Source organism: Pinus tabuliformis, chromosome 6 (genome assembly GCF_031772625.1).
Source record: "Pinus tabuliformis cultivar Carrire ecotype Pingquan chromosome 6, CPIR1, whole genome shotgun sequence".
NCBI classification, from domain to species: Eukaryota; Viridiplantae; Streptophyta; class Pinopsida; order Pinales; family Pinaceae; genus Pinus; species Pinus tabuliformis.
In genome coordinates this window covers 826,910,121-826,926,361 of record NC_142292.1, presented here as the reverse complement: position 1 = coordinate 826,926,361, position 16,241 = coordinate 826,910,121, and the positions used below count along the sequence as shown (strand labels likewise).

Below are 16,241 nucleotides of genomic sequence, written 5' to 3'. Positions count from 1 at the left end.
ATTCACCCCCCTCTCAGTCTTTCCAACAAACTCGAGCATGCCAAGGAGAAACATTCCTTTGATTAAGACACAAATCAAGGAACTCTTTCTCGCTATTATTTTCAACAGGATGAATGCAAACAAAGGAAGGGGGTATATAGTAATATACTATGTGTGAAAGATGAAATGCAAGCAACGTAGAAGGGTGTAAATAGTTTGAAAAAATAGGATTTGTATAGGTGTTGTCATATTTAACATTAAATACCCTGTAAATATCGAGTGCTTGTTCTCTTAAATTTGAGGACTTTTATTTCATATTTTTCATTTTTATAGAAGTTGGATGGTGCAGTATTTCTCACATAGATCCCATATTTTTTGAAATCAAGCATTTCTATTGAACTTGGTGGCCAGAAAAGATGATTTTGCCAATTCTATTTGTTGGTCAACTGTGACAGATACTTCATTTGTTTTCTCAATGTAAAAATCAAAATCATTCATTGAACTGGAAAATTCCACACACTATGCCCATTGCATTTATTCATGAATGATCGATCCTTTGTGAATAACTGCACTAAAGTGACCTGATATGGTTTAAATAAGCTATGCAAGGTTGACCACATACTTCCATGTCCAACTCAACCAAAATATGGACTGTGTGCTCCTACATGATATAATTCATTCACATTTAGATCCATGAGCTAGAGCATAGGTACACTTTTGCAAGTTCAATATAAAGAGGAATGCTTAGCATTGGCTGTGCATGGCTAGAAGAGATGGAAAGCTTACTGCCAAAAGAACTATCCTGGTCCTACAGAGAGAACATGTACCCTAGAAATGGACTTATTTAGGTCATTTGCAAATTGCTTCCAATAATTTTAATGCTCAAAGTTGAGCATCTCGAAGATTGCTATCTTTAGCACAAGGTAGTGTTTCTGGGGTTCTTGAACTAAACTAAGACTGCAGGTTACATGAACCTGGGTTATTAAATCCCAAGGACCTAGCTGCACATAGCACTAGCATTAGGTAGCATGAGGTATATCACCAATCCTATGAATAGTCATAGATATTAAATATTTACAACACTGACTAAGAACTAAGATCTTTATACTTTAATAATTGATTTGTTCACCTGGACTGTAAATTTCCCCCATCTTATCCTGCAGGTTACATGAACCTGGGTTATTAAATCCCAAGGACCTAGCTGCACATAGCACTAGCGTTAGGTAGCATGAGGTATATCACCAATCCTATGAATAGTCATAGATATTAAATATTTACAACACTGACTAAGAACCGAGATCTTTATACTTTAATAATTGATTTGTTCACCTGGACTGTAAATTTCCCCCATCTTATATAATGCTGGCCTTGCACTTGGTGAGGCCAACTTCCAAGACTGTCTCACCCACATCTGGTGGACCTGACTTCCAAAAATCTCACACCTTCTTTTTCCAAGCACCCATACATATCCCACATCAGAACCCACCTTTCCTAGTACAAAACTACAAAGGAATTCTTGGTAGCTTCAGTAAAAATGCTCGTTTTTGCGAATTCTCAGTTATTTCCAGTTACAAAATCAAAATAGCTCTCATGACAAAAATGAAACATGAGCCGTTGTTACATACTAGTGTTAATTCTATATGATTTTAATGTTCACTGTCAATACAGGAAAACGTTTGCTGTGGCGCAGTCTTGAGCTGTATTTATTCAATCTTGTATGTGTGGTCCGTGTTCTCTTAATAACCTGTCGATCCATTTTAATAGAGGAGAAATGGTTTTTTGTTATTTCTGGCTTTGACATTCTTGACCAACAGGCTTTCTGTTTTCCTGCTTGTCAGATTCTTGCATTGTACATTGCCCTATACTTGTGTAAGCTTGTAATTGTCTCTGTGTTTGTCATGTTGATTCAGCATTGATCAAGTTTGGAGAGCAGTTCAGCTGACAATTATAGTTCCCCATTCAGTAAATCATTTGCAGGTATACAAATTACAATCTATTTATTGATGCCTGTTGTTTATAATATCGATAATTGTAGTGTCATTTTTGTGTCTTTCATTGTTTTCAAGTACATGGACATATTGCATGAGCCCTGCTGCTGTTATTTTTACTGACTTACTTTTGTACATTGATAATGAACGTGATTCCTTATAGGCTAAGAGGAGCACATCCTGGATCAAGACTATGAGTCGGCCAAATGACTGGTCAAAGGCAACACGTGATTACAAGACGATGAAGAACCAAAAGGGTGTATGGAGGCCGGTTAACACTCAATCACATTCCCTTGCAGGTTAGCTTATGCTTTGAGTGGCATTATTTTCAGTAAGTAGTGAGGTGGAGGGGGCTGTTGTTCATAATGTAACTGTTTCTTGATATATTTTCATATTTAAACAACTTCATACATAACAATGCATATGTGCAAGCTGATAAAAGCAATTGCTATCTATAACCAAAATATTTAGGGAAGATATTGTAGATTCTGCATTTGATGGTTCCGAATGAGACTAATTGATTATTTTCTATCGACAATTTAGGCTCTAGAGGGAATTTACAATCTTTGGGTACACACCTATGGATGATGGAATGATTATTGGTTAATGTTTTAATTTAAAAGTGGCATTTGTAGCAATGTAATTTGGTATTAATTGTTTTGGGTGTGTTGTTGCACAGAATGTCTAGGCACCATGACAACAGCTCAGATTGGGGGCTGTCAACCTGATCCCCAATCTCTCTGTTTACGCTGTCTCCCTACAACAGGCTAAGGGGGGTAGACCCTATGGAAAAATGGAATGAAGAAGAACTAGTTGGGAACCAACCAGTTTGGGAGACACAGTGAAGCGATCAAGTACTTGATTAAGATTTAGCAAGACTTATAGGATTTGATTAGATTTTAAATGATTGATACCAGTGCCTTGTGGAGTCAATGATCTTGCTAGGGAAATTAAGACCAAGTAATCGATTAGCAACTACTACTTAGATGAATGATTATCTTATATGAAATGCAGATCCTAAAACTAATGTGAGATGCAAGAATCTTGGTTAATTTTAGTTAAATGCCTATTTAAATGTGAATCCTTCAATCCTTTTTGTGTTGAGCCTGATTTCGTAGTAATTGGAAGAGAGAAGATAAGGCGAAGCACACTAAGGTGTGATTAACGATACCTCTCTGAAAATCTAACATACCTGGTGCCTTCGACGTTGCAGAGAGCTGTGGCTTTGATGACTGCAAGGTCACCGTTTTAAGTACTATTAAAAGCAGGGTTCTCAAGCAAAGATGGATGGATATCTATGTCTCTATCGACCAAGCTTATGCTTGGAAGTAAATTTTATTATGCAAAGCTAACTTATATGCAAATGCACCAGAAGATGAGATGAAGTTAGACTCGAGGATTAGAAAACACTTGTGTCGCAGAAGCCCTCAATCACCAAAATTAAATGTTCGCTTTATGGATGAAGACTTAAAAGTAAACTCCTGAAAATATTACAATTAAACCGCAAGCTTATTTCAAATCTTTCTAATACAATTATAGCTCAAAGAGAACAAAAACTTCTTTGCAATTTAATATCAATGTCAATAGATGTTCACAAATACTTAGCTTAGGAAACAAAGATATGCGATCTATTATAATTCCACGACAGAGCACTTTAACAATTACTTGAAAATATTCGCAATATATCTAACATGTAACACACATCAAATAATTCAAGCAATGACGATCAATTTCAATAGATGCAAGATATTCTAGCAGTTAAATTTCTAGAGATCCAAATACTTTAAACAACCATGAAATTTAAATGCTAATCAATTCCAATCCTAGAATTAAAATGATTTATGCTTAGTGACCCAAATCTAGGAAAATTTACCACTTTCCTATAGTTAATCTTTAGATACAAAAAATTCAAGCGCGTTTAACTATAGAGAAATGAAAAAATGTCAATACCACAAAAGTTCTCTTTTAGATTTTACCCTTAACACACAAAAAGAACACCAAGAAGGAACTAAAGATTGACAATTTAATTAGTCCTTAGGAAAAATTTTTCAATGTGCTAAGTTTTATGAAGCAAGACTTAATGTAGTAAATGATCAATTAAGACTTTTTAATGTGACCAAAATAAATCAAAAGGATTTAATAATTTTTAAAATTTTGTATGGGCGAGAGGCCACATTAAAAATTTAAAATCTTTAAATGCAAAAAATGGCTTTTGATTTTTTTTTTTTAGGATATCTCAAAGTCACATAAAAATGAAATGAAGCGCCTTCCTTTTTTATTTTTATTTTTAGGGCTTTTGATTGTTATGATTTTTTAGTTTTAGAGTTTTTTATTTAAAACATAAAAACAAATAGACAAAATAAAAAAAATTGAAACAACATAATAAAATTAGATCAAATAATAAAAAAAAGGAAAAAAAAACAACCAAAATCAAACTTTTGTAAGACAATGCCTTTAACCTAAGTTTAGAAACAAAAAAAAGAAATCGGATTTTATAAATGAACTAACCTAAAAGTTAAACGAAAAACATAAACCAACAGAAATCAAATAAAAAAAAGAAAATCGAAAACTTTTGTGGTAACGAGAGGAGGGATAGCAGAACGAGGCAGCTCGATGGTGAGAGCATGCGGGAGATGAACGACGGCAGATAGGGAGAAACGCTGGTTGATATGTGAAATGGAAATTAGGCAGAGAAAGAAAGCCAATAGCGGATCAAACTCGAGCAAGGAGGGAGGAAGATGGGTAGACGAAAGTGGAGGGTTTTAGTGAGCCACGAAGGAGATGAATGTAGGTCTGGAGGGCTGCGGGTTAGGTTAGCAACAATAAAGGGCTGCAGATGAGGAGGGGAGCACGATGAAGGGAGAAGCCACGGATATTAGATGGCCGCTAGGAGAATTTGCTGTGTGGGCACGCAGATCTGTTGCAGGGACAACGAATAGGAATGGAGCTTGTATGGTAGTGAGATAGAACAATTTCAGACAACAAGGGAAAGGAATAGATCCAAGGCAGCAAAACACTAAAAAAATAAATCAAAATATTTTATGTTGTAAAAAACCCAGGTAGCATACAAATCTGAAAACCTCAGGAATCCGAGAAATTATAGCCCGAACTCAAGATAAACCCAGAAAATGAGTTTTACAGCAATGCTTCAGATTTATCAATGAAACCCTCGTAAAATTATTTCCAGATTAAAAAACAATTTTAAAATCCTTGGACTGCAAAAATAATGCCCCTGCAAAAATGATTTTCAAGGCCAGATTTTACCCTACAGGGCCTAGATCTGGCTTCAAACCAAACTTCACCTTCAGATCTGCAACATGTACCTGAAAACAAAAAAACCCAGAACCTGGATATATAAAAAATAAATAAAACCCCAGAAACCCAAGTCAGAAAACCCAAAAAATTTTACAGATCTATGCACAGGAATGGCAGATCTATCAGATTTGGCGAGTGTGAGTCCAACTCCGCTCCTAGATCTGATAATCTAAGGCTCTTAACAACCATATTTATCAATTTAGCACATAAAAATTAAATTTTTAAATTTTAAATGAGGTGCTTGGCTCAAAACCCTTCATGCATCATCAATAAGAAACTTATGGTAAGCACGGGATCAAATCAAGCTGGGCTCTTTAGAAAATACGAATCGGGAGTTGGATGGTCCAACCGAAAACTTCCCCTAACGCTTGAGGATCTGAAAATCAAGACTTCCTTGCAAAACTCAATTCAACCATCAAAATAGAGCGAGAAAACAATAATAAAATTCAGATAAATAGAGATACCTGCTATTATATTCAAAACTTAAATTATCATTTAAACTCCAACAATTGAGCAAGATAGCTGTACTCAAATCACTCTTCAGAAGCTATCATGAATGGCTAAAAAGAAATTTATGCATGAAAATGACACATCTTATAGTATTTCCATGAAGAGTAACACTAGCGAAAAATGAACTCCAAAGTCTTTCTTTATAATATATATATATATATATATATATTTTACACGAGAGCTTTTAGCTTAGCACACGATTCAGAGATCGAATGGATCAACTGACAAATGACCTCCTATTCAAAGATAAATCTTCCAACGGTTAGTTCGAGTGATCCTCGTCAAAGCAATCTCGACCGTTGATGAAGATTAAAATTTCTTTTAATCTCATTTGTCGAAATATTAAATTCTTGAGGAAATTCGTATTTTTCAATTAAGTGAATTTTAATTAACTCAAAAATAAAAATTTTGAGTTAATTTCCGCAAAAATTTGACTTTGACTTAACCCTGAGGGACCAAAGGCTTAAAATTTAGCAAAATAATTAATTTGCCTTAGTCTTGGGACCTTTTAAAGTTTGAATTTTAAGGACCGACGAATTTTGTCTTTGGAGAATTTTAAATTTACTTAGGACCTAGAATTAATTAAATTTTTGGCTTAGAATTTTAATTAATTTTTGGCCATAAAATTTAATTAATTAACCTATGAGGGGATAAACTATTTTTCCAACCCTCAAGACACTTTACATCGTAATTTTCATATCTTTTACATCATAAGGGAGAAAACCCATCTGTAATAGACCCTCACAGACTACCCATTTTTGCGATACAAATATAATCCAACAAACCAAGCAATTTGTAATAAAATAATCTAACCAAATAGTTAGGGTTATTCCCAAATCACTTTTACATAGACTCGATCTATAACACTAGGACTCACCTAAGATTCGAGTGATAAGATATATTCCGGCTCTGGGGTAAGACTGAAGGAAAATTCTATCGACCATTCAAGAATGGACCGGTGAGACAAAAAACCTCCCAGAATGTAGATTGTCACCAGAAAAGTAGGTTTACTTAGGCAATTACATACACGACACGGATTTGCTGAGATTATTACATCATGTACATGCAAAAAGGGTTACATTGTAACATGATAATCAGGGTGATGATGATAGTTGAACGGCATGGATACATCGATTAGGCACTATCCCTTTTGTGAAAAACGAGGGTGTACTGCTATGGGTCATTGACACGTAGTGGTCAATATCTGGCTCTACTTGGGAACACATTGCTGCATCGTAGGAATGTGAGAATCCAGAATTTGCATCCACACAACACACAATATGACATAAGTAGCGTCAATTAAAAAATCAGCACAGGAAGGATATAAGCTCTTCATTTATTAACTATCTAGTAACATGAAAAGTAAATCTAGTCCTAAAACATAAATGAAATGCTGAAATGACAAGGTGTAGGGTGAGAAATACAATACAAAGAATGCCCAGTGGCATCAGATGTCATCTTTGAAGAATAACTTGAGCATTTGGCCATTTGTAGGTAAGTCAAGTGGTTCGCCATCCAATCTGCTCAAGTGGAATGAATTTGGCCCAACAATGTCTTGGATAATGTATGGTCTCAGCCACAAACTGTCAAATTTCTTATGTTTTCCTGGTTTTTCATTCTTGCGATCCCAAAGGAGTACCATATCTCCAACCTCTAATGATCTAGATCGAGATGATTTATCAAAGCTTTTCTTAATGTTAGATTGACTTTTACACATATTACGAAAAGCTATTCTACGAGTTTCATCCAACTCCACAATCTGATCAATTCTATTTTGAACATCTTTTTTAGTAGAAAAATGTTGAAGGAGTTGACAAGCTGGCAATTTCAGGTGCACAGGTAAAGTTACATCCAAGCCATAAACTAATTCAAAGGGACTTTTACCAGTAGCTTTCTTTTTAGTAATCCTATCTGCCCATAAAGCATACTTGATTTTGCTATCCCAAGATTGCTTATTATCTCCTACTATCTTCTTGATAATGGTTATGAGATTTTTATTACTTGATTTAGCAAGTCCATTACCCCGAGGATAGTAATTTGATGAATGAGATAAGACAATGCCATACTTGAAACAAAAAGATGAAAATTCTAAAGAACTAAAAGCCTTGGCATTATCAGTAGTGATCTTAGCAGGGACACCAAATCTAGTAATGATATTATTTTCAATGAAATCCATAATGACCTTTTCAATGGCATTTTTAGCAGGGATGGCTTCGACCCATTTAGTGAAATAATCAGTAGTAGTCAAAATCCATGAGTAGCCATTGCTAGAATTTTCATGAAACTTCCCAATGAAGTCCAGACCCTAATGCTGAAAAGGTGTCTCCACAACCACAAGTTGTAAGGGCAGGGCAACAAGCTTCTGTTTCCCCGTGAACAGTTGGCAGGCTTGACAACTTCTAACAAACTTATGCACATCAGAAAAAATCAAAGGCCAATAATAACCAACTCTCAAAATTTTGTGGGCAGTAGTTCTAGTAACATAATGACTACCACAAAATCCCAAATGAAACTCAGAAATTATCTTCTTGGACTCAATTTCATCAACACACCTAAGTACTATGCCCTCAGGATTTCTCCATCCAAGGCCATCCTTCATGAGACAATACTTAGTGGATTTAATCTAAGAGCCCTTCTCTTATGGGCGACTAAATGGTTAGGGCATGTAAGATTTAACAAGTAATAAATAATGTCCTTGTACCACTCATGCTCTCCTAATCTTTGCAGCTTAGGTGAAGATGAATTGTTAATACAAACCAAACCAAGAGCTTTCTCATTACCTTCGGTCATCATTTCAGCCAAGCCTTGACCTTTGACTAACTTGGTGGGCCTAATCTCTAAATAATATTCTTGTATTTTAGTAACCCATCTAGCACGAGTCCCTAAGCAATCAGTTTGAGTTAATATATCTTTAACAGCAGAATGTGGGACAAAAGCAATGATTTTGGAATAACCCACATAAGCTCTGAAATGCTTAAGAGATTTGACTAAGGCATAGGCTTGCTTTTCCATGGTATTGTAATTTAATTCAGAATTTTGAAGCGCTCGACTCATGAAAGTGATGAGTCTAGGTATTGTAACAAGAATGCTGCAACTCCTAGGGCTACCAACTTTACTTATCAACCCGGGGTTTGTACAAACTTGGAGGTGACTGTGCTATATACACAAGTAGAAGTGAAGGTACTGCCCGTTGTCGTTTCTCATCTGGCAAGAGACCCCAAGGGTTCCAAGCCAGACTTCTATAGGGGCAGAAGAAGCTTGAATTTGATGGAAGGAGAACAAATCTAATCTAAGGGAGAGCTACTCTACTTGCAGAAATATAGAAAACAAAATGCAATCCTAAATCACACCATAACCTGATTAACCATGGAAACAACTATGCCTGGATAGAATTGGAAATTAACACCAACCTACTACTGCTATCTAAGTTGCAGAAGCAAAAAGCATCAAAACTAGGCTAAGGGGTAAACAATGAAACTAGGTTAAGTCTGTGTCTAAGCAGAAGAAGCAGTCGGAGTTCAAATTGGTGAAAAGAGGGCGTGAGGGAGCAATAGCGCATAAGAACTGTTGGATTAGGCGGGTGGAAAGCGAATGAACGACTGAGATTGGATCGTAGGAGGGTACGTAGGTAGATGGGCGAACATGGTCTACTAACGGGATGAACGACTGAGATTATATCGCGGAATCAATCAGCAGATGGACAACGGAGATTGGCCAAGCCAGTTGGTGATCGGGTGAAGCGATATCCGTCGGATCAGACAGGGTAGATCGATGGTAGGAGTTCAATGCGATAAAGTGATCGGGTGATGCGATGGTCGTCAGATCAGGAGATAGATCGACAGTGGAGATGGAAGCAGGAGAAGAAAACGTGCAGAAATGGGAAAGCAGGTTTAGAGGGCGGTAAGCAGTATATCGCGTGCCCTCAAAACCATAAGTTGTATTTTGAAAATTCACGCGATTAGCATCCCCGACCGACACGTAGCACAGAGAAACCAACCATTTCGCGTGCCCTCGGGCGGATAACGTTCAAACAGAAATCCACGCAATATGGCGCGATGGTCGTCGGATCTGGCAAGGCAGATCTACGGTGGAGATTTGATCGAGCAGGTTGGCGAGCGGGTGTGCGATAGCCATCGGATGCGACAAGGCAGATCGACGGTGGGGATTTAAAGGGCAAAATGTCAAACGCTAAAAGTGCATCGGGCAGTGATTGGTTAGTTTTGCTTGTGAAAGGCGTTTGACGGTTAAAAACGGTTTGAACATGGATTAACAACTTCCATTGAGCTTTTCATGTCGAAGGCGAATGAAATGGGAATGTGAGTGAGGTCTGAGGACAGGGTGAGAGAATGAAGGAGCAGAGCAATATGACATGAACTCAGCGACTGCATTAAACAACAAACTCTCTGTGAAAACCAAAACCGTGTATTTTTGGGGTTGCTGCAGGGTTTCTTCCTCACATCATGGTCCTAGAGGGAGGAGGTGAGGTCGAGACACCTGTGAGCAACCTTGAGGATCATTCCTTTGCCAACCTACAGATTGAATGTAAGCATAAATGGAAGCAAACTGAATCACAACTACTCTGCCTTGCACTACTGTAATGAAATTGCACTATTCAAGAAAATGAACAGACAATAGGAAGCTACTTAAGTCAATGAGCAGGAAAGCCATAAATCAAACCAAATGCATCTATTTAACCAAATGAACAATCAAACCATGCATCTATGCTACTGCTATAATGGGAGTGAACTGCTTAAGTAAATGAACATAAAACACAAATCTATACTACTGTTGTAATGATAATGCCTCTGATTAAGCAAATGAACAGAAAGCAGGAAGCTATGCTACTTAACAATACAATAAAGAGGAGCTTTCGCTGCTAGGGTTGGGCCCTAACCCAAGAGCTTTAGCTCTCTGAGTTAACTCAATGCTGGCTCAAATCAAAACTCATCTTCATTATCAAAGAACACTGTATTACATTAAACTGTTACAAGTCTGCACTGGACAAAAAGTTCGAATACTTGCTAACTGACTGACTGACTATTGGTTAACTGCCTAAAAAAACTGAGGTCCTAAGCCTCTCTATTTATACATCTGAAGTCTCAACGACTTCCCTCAAAATTAGGGAGGTACAACTCCCAACTTAATGGTAACTTGTCCTTTCACTTTCACTAGCTCGGCTGCCTTCTAGTAGGGAGGCTGCTTGTACTTCCACTTGCTTGGCTGTCTTTTAGTACTCCTGATTTGGCTGTGTGTACTTTTAGCTGATGGAGGGATATTCGAATGGATGGGCAGTAAATGAGGAGGATTTACCTCTTGTAATTCCTCTCCCTTGTCTCATCCGAGTTTTTACCAAGGTCTTTTACCATAGTTCCTTGCTTTTACCTTTTATCCCTGCATTTCCCTTGCTTTTATCCTTTATTCTTGCATTACATGCACATTAGACCACAAAGCAAAATATCCAACTCTAACTCAACTCATAAGCAAAATATAATCAAAAGTATGCAATAAGTTGTGAGAATAGTTGGTTTGACTAAGCTAGGATGTGAATTAAGGCCAATTAAAACCCATATAATTACTCAATGATGAGACTCATCAGAAAGTAATAGGCTGCTCATGACCATCCTTATTTTTTTCTGTAATAAGACACCAGCAATGGTATCTTCAGAGGCGAAAGAGAAAATCATGAAATCCTTCGAGTAATCAGGATTAACTAAGATAGGAGCTTTTGCAATAGCACCTTTGATTTCCTAAAAATCCTTTTTGCCATTTTCTTTCCATAAAAAAGTTACATCCTTTTTCAGAAGACTTTGAATAGGCTTAGCTACTTCTGCATAATTTGGAATAAATCTTCGAAAAGACTGAAGGGATTTAAGATTATGGGGGAGAGGAATCTTTTGGACTGCCTCAACCCTTTCAGGATCAATCTTGATTCCATCTTTAGAAATGATGTGACCAAGCAATTTCCCTTCAGTTACTCCAAAAACAGACTTAGCGGTATTTAAAGAAATCCCATACTCTCTACATTTATCAAAAACTTGCCTAAGATGACCTATATGACTAATACCATCCTTAGAAAAAATAGTTAGATCATCCTGATAAATTTCGATAATCTTCCCAATTAAACCCAAGCTATCATGGCTATCATGGACAACATGGATAGCAGTGGCAAGCATGGTGCTACAAGCACATGAGACATGCAGTATGACAACATGGTTCAACCATGGCACATGGGACAACAATGCAACATAAGGTGCAACAGTCATGAGGTTCTGCATTGTGATGATGGGTGTAGCATGGTGCAACACAGTGAGGTGCAACATGATAACGAGATGCAACACAATGAGAGGTGAAGGAGTCACCTTAGAGAATCAGTTGAAGCAACATGTCTTCAACTGATCTCATGTATCATGTTCCTAGAGATGATCTCTGCTCTTATCTAGATAAGTCAAAGTGTTGACTTCTGTTGTAAATGTACTATCTCTCTCTCTCTCTGCTGAACTATTGAAGAACTTAAAAGAAGAATTGATCGAGGGTTTCCCCACATTGGGGTTTGTCCCTGGCTAGCGCAACATCTTGTGTCCTCTCGTCTTGGCTTGTCTTCTTTGATTTATGTTTATGTTCTATCTGCAGTTTACTTTAACGCTGATGTGATTGCTAATCTGGAAAAGAGATTGAGCTAACTATGAAAATTGAAATAAATTGCTCTAAGCATAGAACATACCTAAAATTAACACATAGACTAGATCATTTAACCGTTTTTGTTCCAAACAGTTTCTCTTCTTCGTTAGAATCCTCTCAAAGACAGATCAATTGCGCTCACAACCAATAGCACTGCAAGTTTGACTCAAAATATGGATTGCAAACTTCTGCAATTGAGGATAATGGCGACCAAATGCCTCCCATCATTGTGCTGCAAAAAACATAGTTGTGAAATGAGTTAGCTCAACAAATTATATCCAACTTTCAAATTATAAACAATTTAACAAAATAAGAATTTGAAAATTGAAATTGTTTGTTTACCTGGCTCATCTACTTCCCTTGCAATCCTTGCTAGGTTCTTGCCAAAGTTACATGTGGCTTAGCTGAAACAAGTGATCTGCAGACTGCGGTGTATCTCCCGCTGATCACTCTCCTTAGGGATCATGCGGTCAATGCAGTTAATCAATCCATCTCTAACCTCCCTAGTCAAAGCTTCTGCCTCCAAAGCTTTATAATGATACCTTGGGTTCAGGAAAAACCCAGCTGCTTGTGTATGGCGATGGAGTTGATTGTTCCATCTTTCATCAATGATTGCCCAAATGGGCCCATACTTAGCCACTCTATCCTTGTATATTGCTTTTATTTTCTCCTTTACTTGATCCATAGCCTCATAAATGAAGCCCATAACCAATCTTTCCCCATCCACCAACCGCAACACCTTAACCAGTGGCTCAACAACCTTCACAATTTGTGCTGCCTTTTTCCAAAATATTTCTTCATTAACTTTCTTTTTCACATCTTTGTCATCCTGTTTGCGAAACCATTGGCATTCATTCCATTCATCACTGGAAAACAACCTTTGCAAGTTTCTATGTTTGGATAACATAGATTGCAATGTCAAAAAATGAGTTGCAAATTTAGTGATGGCAGGCCTAATAATATCCCTGCCCCCTGTGTGTTTCCTCATCAGACTCAAAATCCATGAGTGATTGTAGATATATTTTGTTATTCTTTTGGCATGCTCTACAGTGTTCTTGACCCAATCTATTTTGCTAATATCCTCAAGCATGAGGTCTATGCAATGTGCAACACATGGGGTCCAAAAGATGGTTTGTGTTTTTCCTCTACCTGCAAGAACATTGTTAGAGGCATTATATGTGATGATTTGAACAACATTAGCCACCCCCACTTCTTCAACAACCTCATTCAAAAGCTGAAACAACAAGTGTGCATCTTTCACCCTATCAGATGCATGAACTGATTTTAGAAACATGGTTCCCTGTGGGCAAAAGATAAGAAAGTTTATGATGGTATGGTTCCTTTGATCAGTCCATCCATCTAACATGATGGTACATCCTGTTTTTGCCCATGAGCTTTTGAAATATTTCAAACATTCATCAATGGAGGAAATTTCTTTTCGCAAAAGAGATCCCCTTAACTCATGCATAGTTGGGGCTTCGAAGCCCTTTCCAGCAACAAATATGGCATCAAACATAGGTTCATAATATGGTGAACGAGAAGCATTGAAGGGGATATCAGAATCAGACCACCATCTAGCTATGTAATCACGGACAGTCTCTCTCATTTCCTTCTTCCAATGGTCATCTAAATTGGGCTGCATATGACTTCTACTAGCTTGAGGACCATGTGCATCTGATAGAGAGGAGGGTGTGAAATAACTTTTGATATCACCCCTCTTTTTCATTTTACCCTTACCCTTTTCTTGCATAGACTCCAAAGAGGGAGGAACATAGCGACTCCAAAGAGGGAGGAACATGGTGAAAGGAGTTGGATGCATTAGTGCAAAGGGATAGATGAAGATCCCTCATAATCAAAATTCGGGTTGGAAACCATCATTTGTTGTATACTCCTCTTTCTCCCAATTTCAGCCTATATTTGTTTTTGCCTAGCTTTTTCTTGCTCAAACTTCTCAAAGTTATTTAGCAACTCCTTCCTAATCTCCCCAATTTGTTTTGATGGTGCTTCACATGGAGTAATTTGGCCTCTAATACCAGCCAAGTGTTGTTTAAGTGTATGAATGCCCCCTCCATCCTCCTTAATTTTTCTATGACAAAATTTGCAATCCATTTGATTATCAATCATTTTAGGATATGCCCAAGCAACATCTTTCACTCTAGGAGCCATTTTTGGACTTGGAAATGAAAGGAAAAAATCTGAAAATGAAAACAAAAAAAATATCATTGCTTCAATGTTCATTTCTTTTACAAAAAAGACTCTTTTCAATTTCCAGATTTGCACAAAAAAAAGCAAAAACAGATTTTAGAAGTGAAAAAAATATCTCTAGGTACAAACCGACTCCTCAATGATGCTCCATCATACCAACTCCTCAATGCTGCTCCAATGGCTGCCTAAGAAGCTTTTCACAGCTGCTCCAATGATTGCCCAAGACTCCTCACTACTGCTCCAAAAACAAATTCCACTACTCTTCACAAACTCCTCACAAATTCTCACACAAATGCAATGAGATAGTTGTGAGGAAATGTGAGGGGGTTGGGTAGATTTTATAGGCTTGGGAGAGGTAAATGGACCTCAAAAAAATCTAAAACCCAATTAGAATGCAGTGATGGGTCTGTTTTTACCTCCCAAAAAGTTAGGCTGGGCGTGCGTGTGTGTGACTGGCCGAACCAGTTTGTTACTGAACCGGCCGAGTTGGTGGCCGGCTCGGCTGGTTCAGTAACGAACCGGCCACCGGTCCGTTTTCTCTACCGAGCCGGAGTGGCAGGGGGTCTGGCTCAGTTTACCAAGCCAGACCCTATCGAGCCGTTTCATATGTGTGACCTATCTATCGAGCCGGATCGGTGGGGGGTCTGGCTCGGTTGGCTCGACTGATTTGGAGCCGACTCGATTGTTTTTTAAAATACTGGTTTTGACCCCCTTCTCCTAAGTCTCATCTCCAAAAATTCGTGGATCCCCACAATAGCCAAAAATGAAAAATTGTGAAATTGACTATAGCAAAATTGTTCTAGGAAGGAACATACACTTCAACCATCAACCATTTTTGCTTGTAGACAAAGATCCTTTCGTCCTTCAACTCAACTCCTAACAACGCATTATCGCTTATAGACTCCTGGCTCAGTAGGTTCATTGTAGTTTTTGTCATTTTATACATATAGGTCATGCCATTCTTTAGCAGATGCATATCAAACTTTAGACTAGTTCTCGTGCATTCAATACTGTAGTAGGCTTTTGCATGAAAACCTTATTCAGGCTTCTAAACTATAGTGGACTTCTCCTGGGGTTCGTCCTTACCTTAGAACTTCAGTGAATCCTTTCAAACTTCATTTGGTTGCTTCCTTCAGAGAGACATCAACTCAGTTCCTTGGAAATCATCTTGGCTTTAAGATTGCAGGCTTCAGGGTTTGCTAATTCCTTTGTCAATACTGCAACCTGGTCCCTTAAGGCTTTTGTACTTGTCATCAATTCAATCACTTTCTTAAGTATAGGACCTAACTCATATTAATCATTGATTTTGATCTTATCACAATGGAGAATGTATTCAGAATTTAGTCAAGGTGACTTTAGCTTCTGTTAGAACTTGGTCTGGTCCATGCTTTGGCTTCCAAGACAGTAGAATATTCGACCTTCAAAAAAATTTGGTAGTAATAACTTCTCAGCTCCCCAAGAATAAAAGATTCAACTTCTTAAGGCAGAGAACTTCGTCCATTACTGAGGCTCTCGGTCCTTTGCATAAGTATTTTAGATTACTAGTGAAATCAACACCAATTTATG

General features: G+C 37.6%; 1 protein-coding gene across 6 annotated transcripts in view; it reads left to right on the top strand.

Annotated features, from left to right (window-relative positions):
* LOC149261385 (uncharacterized) overlaps positions 1-16,241 on the top strand; it is a 291,611-nt gene that overhangs the window by 48,472 nt on the left and 226,898 nt on the right. For 4 of the 6 annotated variants that reach the window (XM_089422115.1, XM_089422123.1, XM_089422129.1 and 1 more), the window contains exons 2-3: positions 1,890-1,956; positions 2,131-2,266. In XM_089422115.1, the coding sequence (XP_089278241.1) occupies positions 1,890-1,956; positions 2,131-2,266 (203 nt within the window). Of the gene's footprint in view, positions 1-1,647; positions 1,704-1,889; positions 1,957-2,130; positions 2,267-16,241 lie in introns of all 6 variants that reach the window. The other 2 variants (XM_089422117.1, XM_089422121.1) reach the window with 2 other exon arrangements.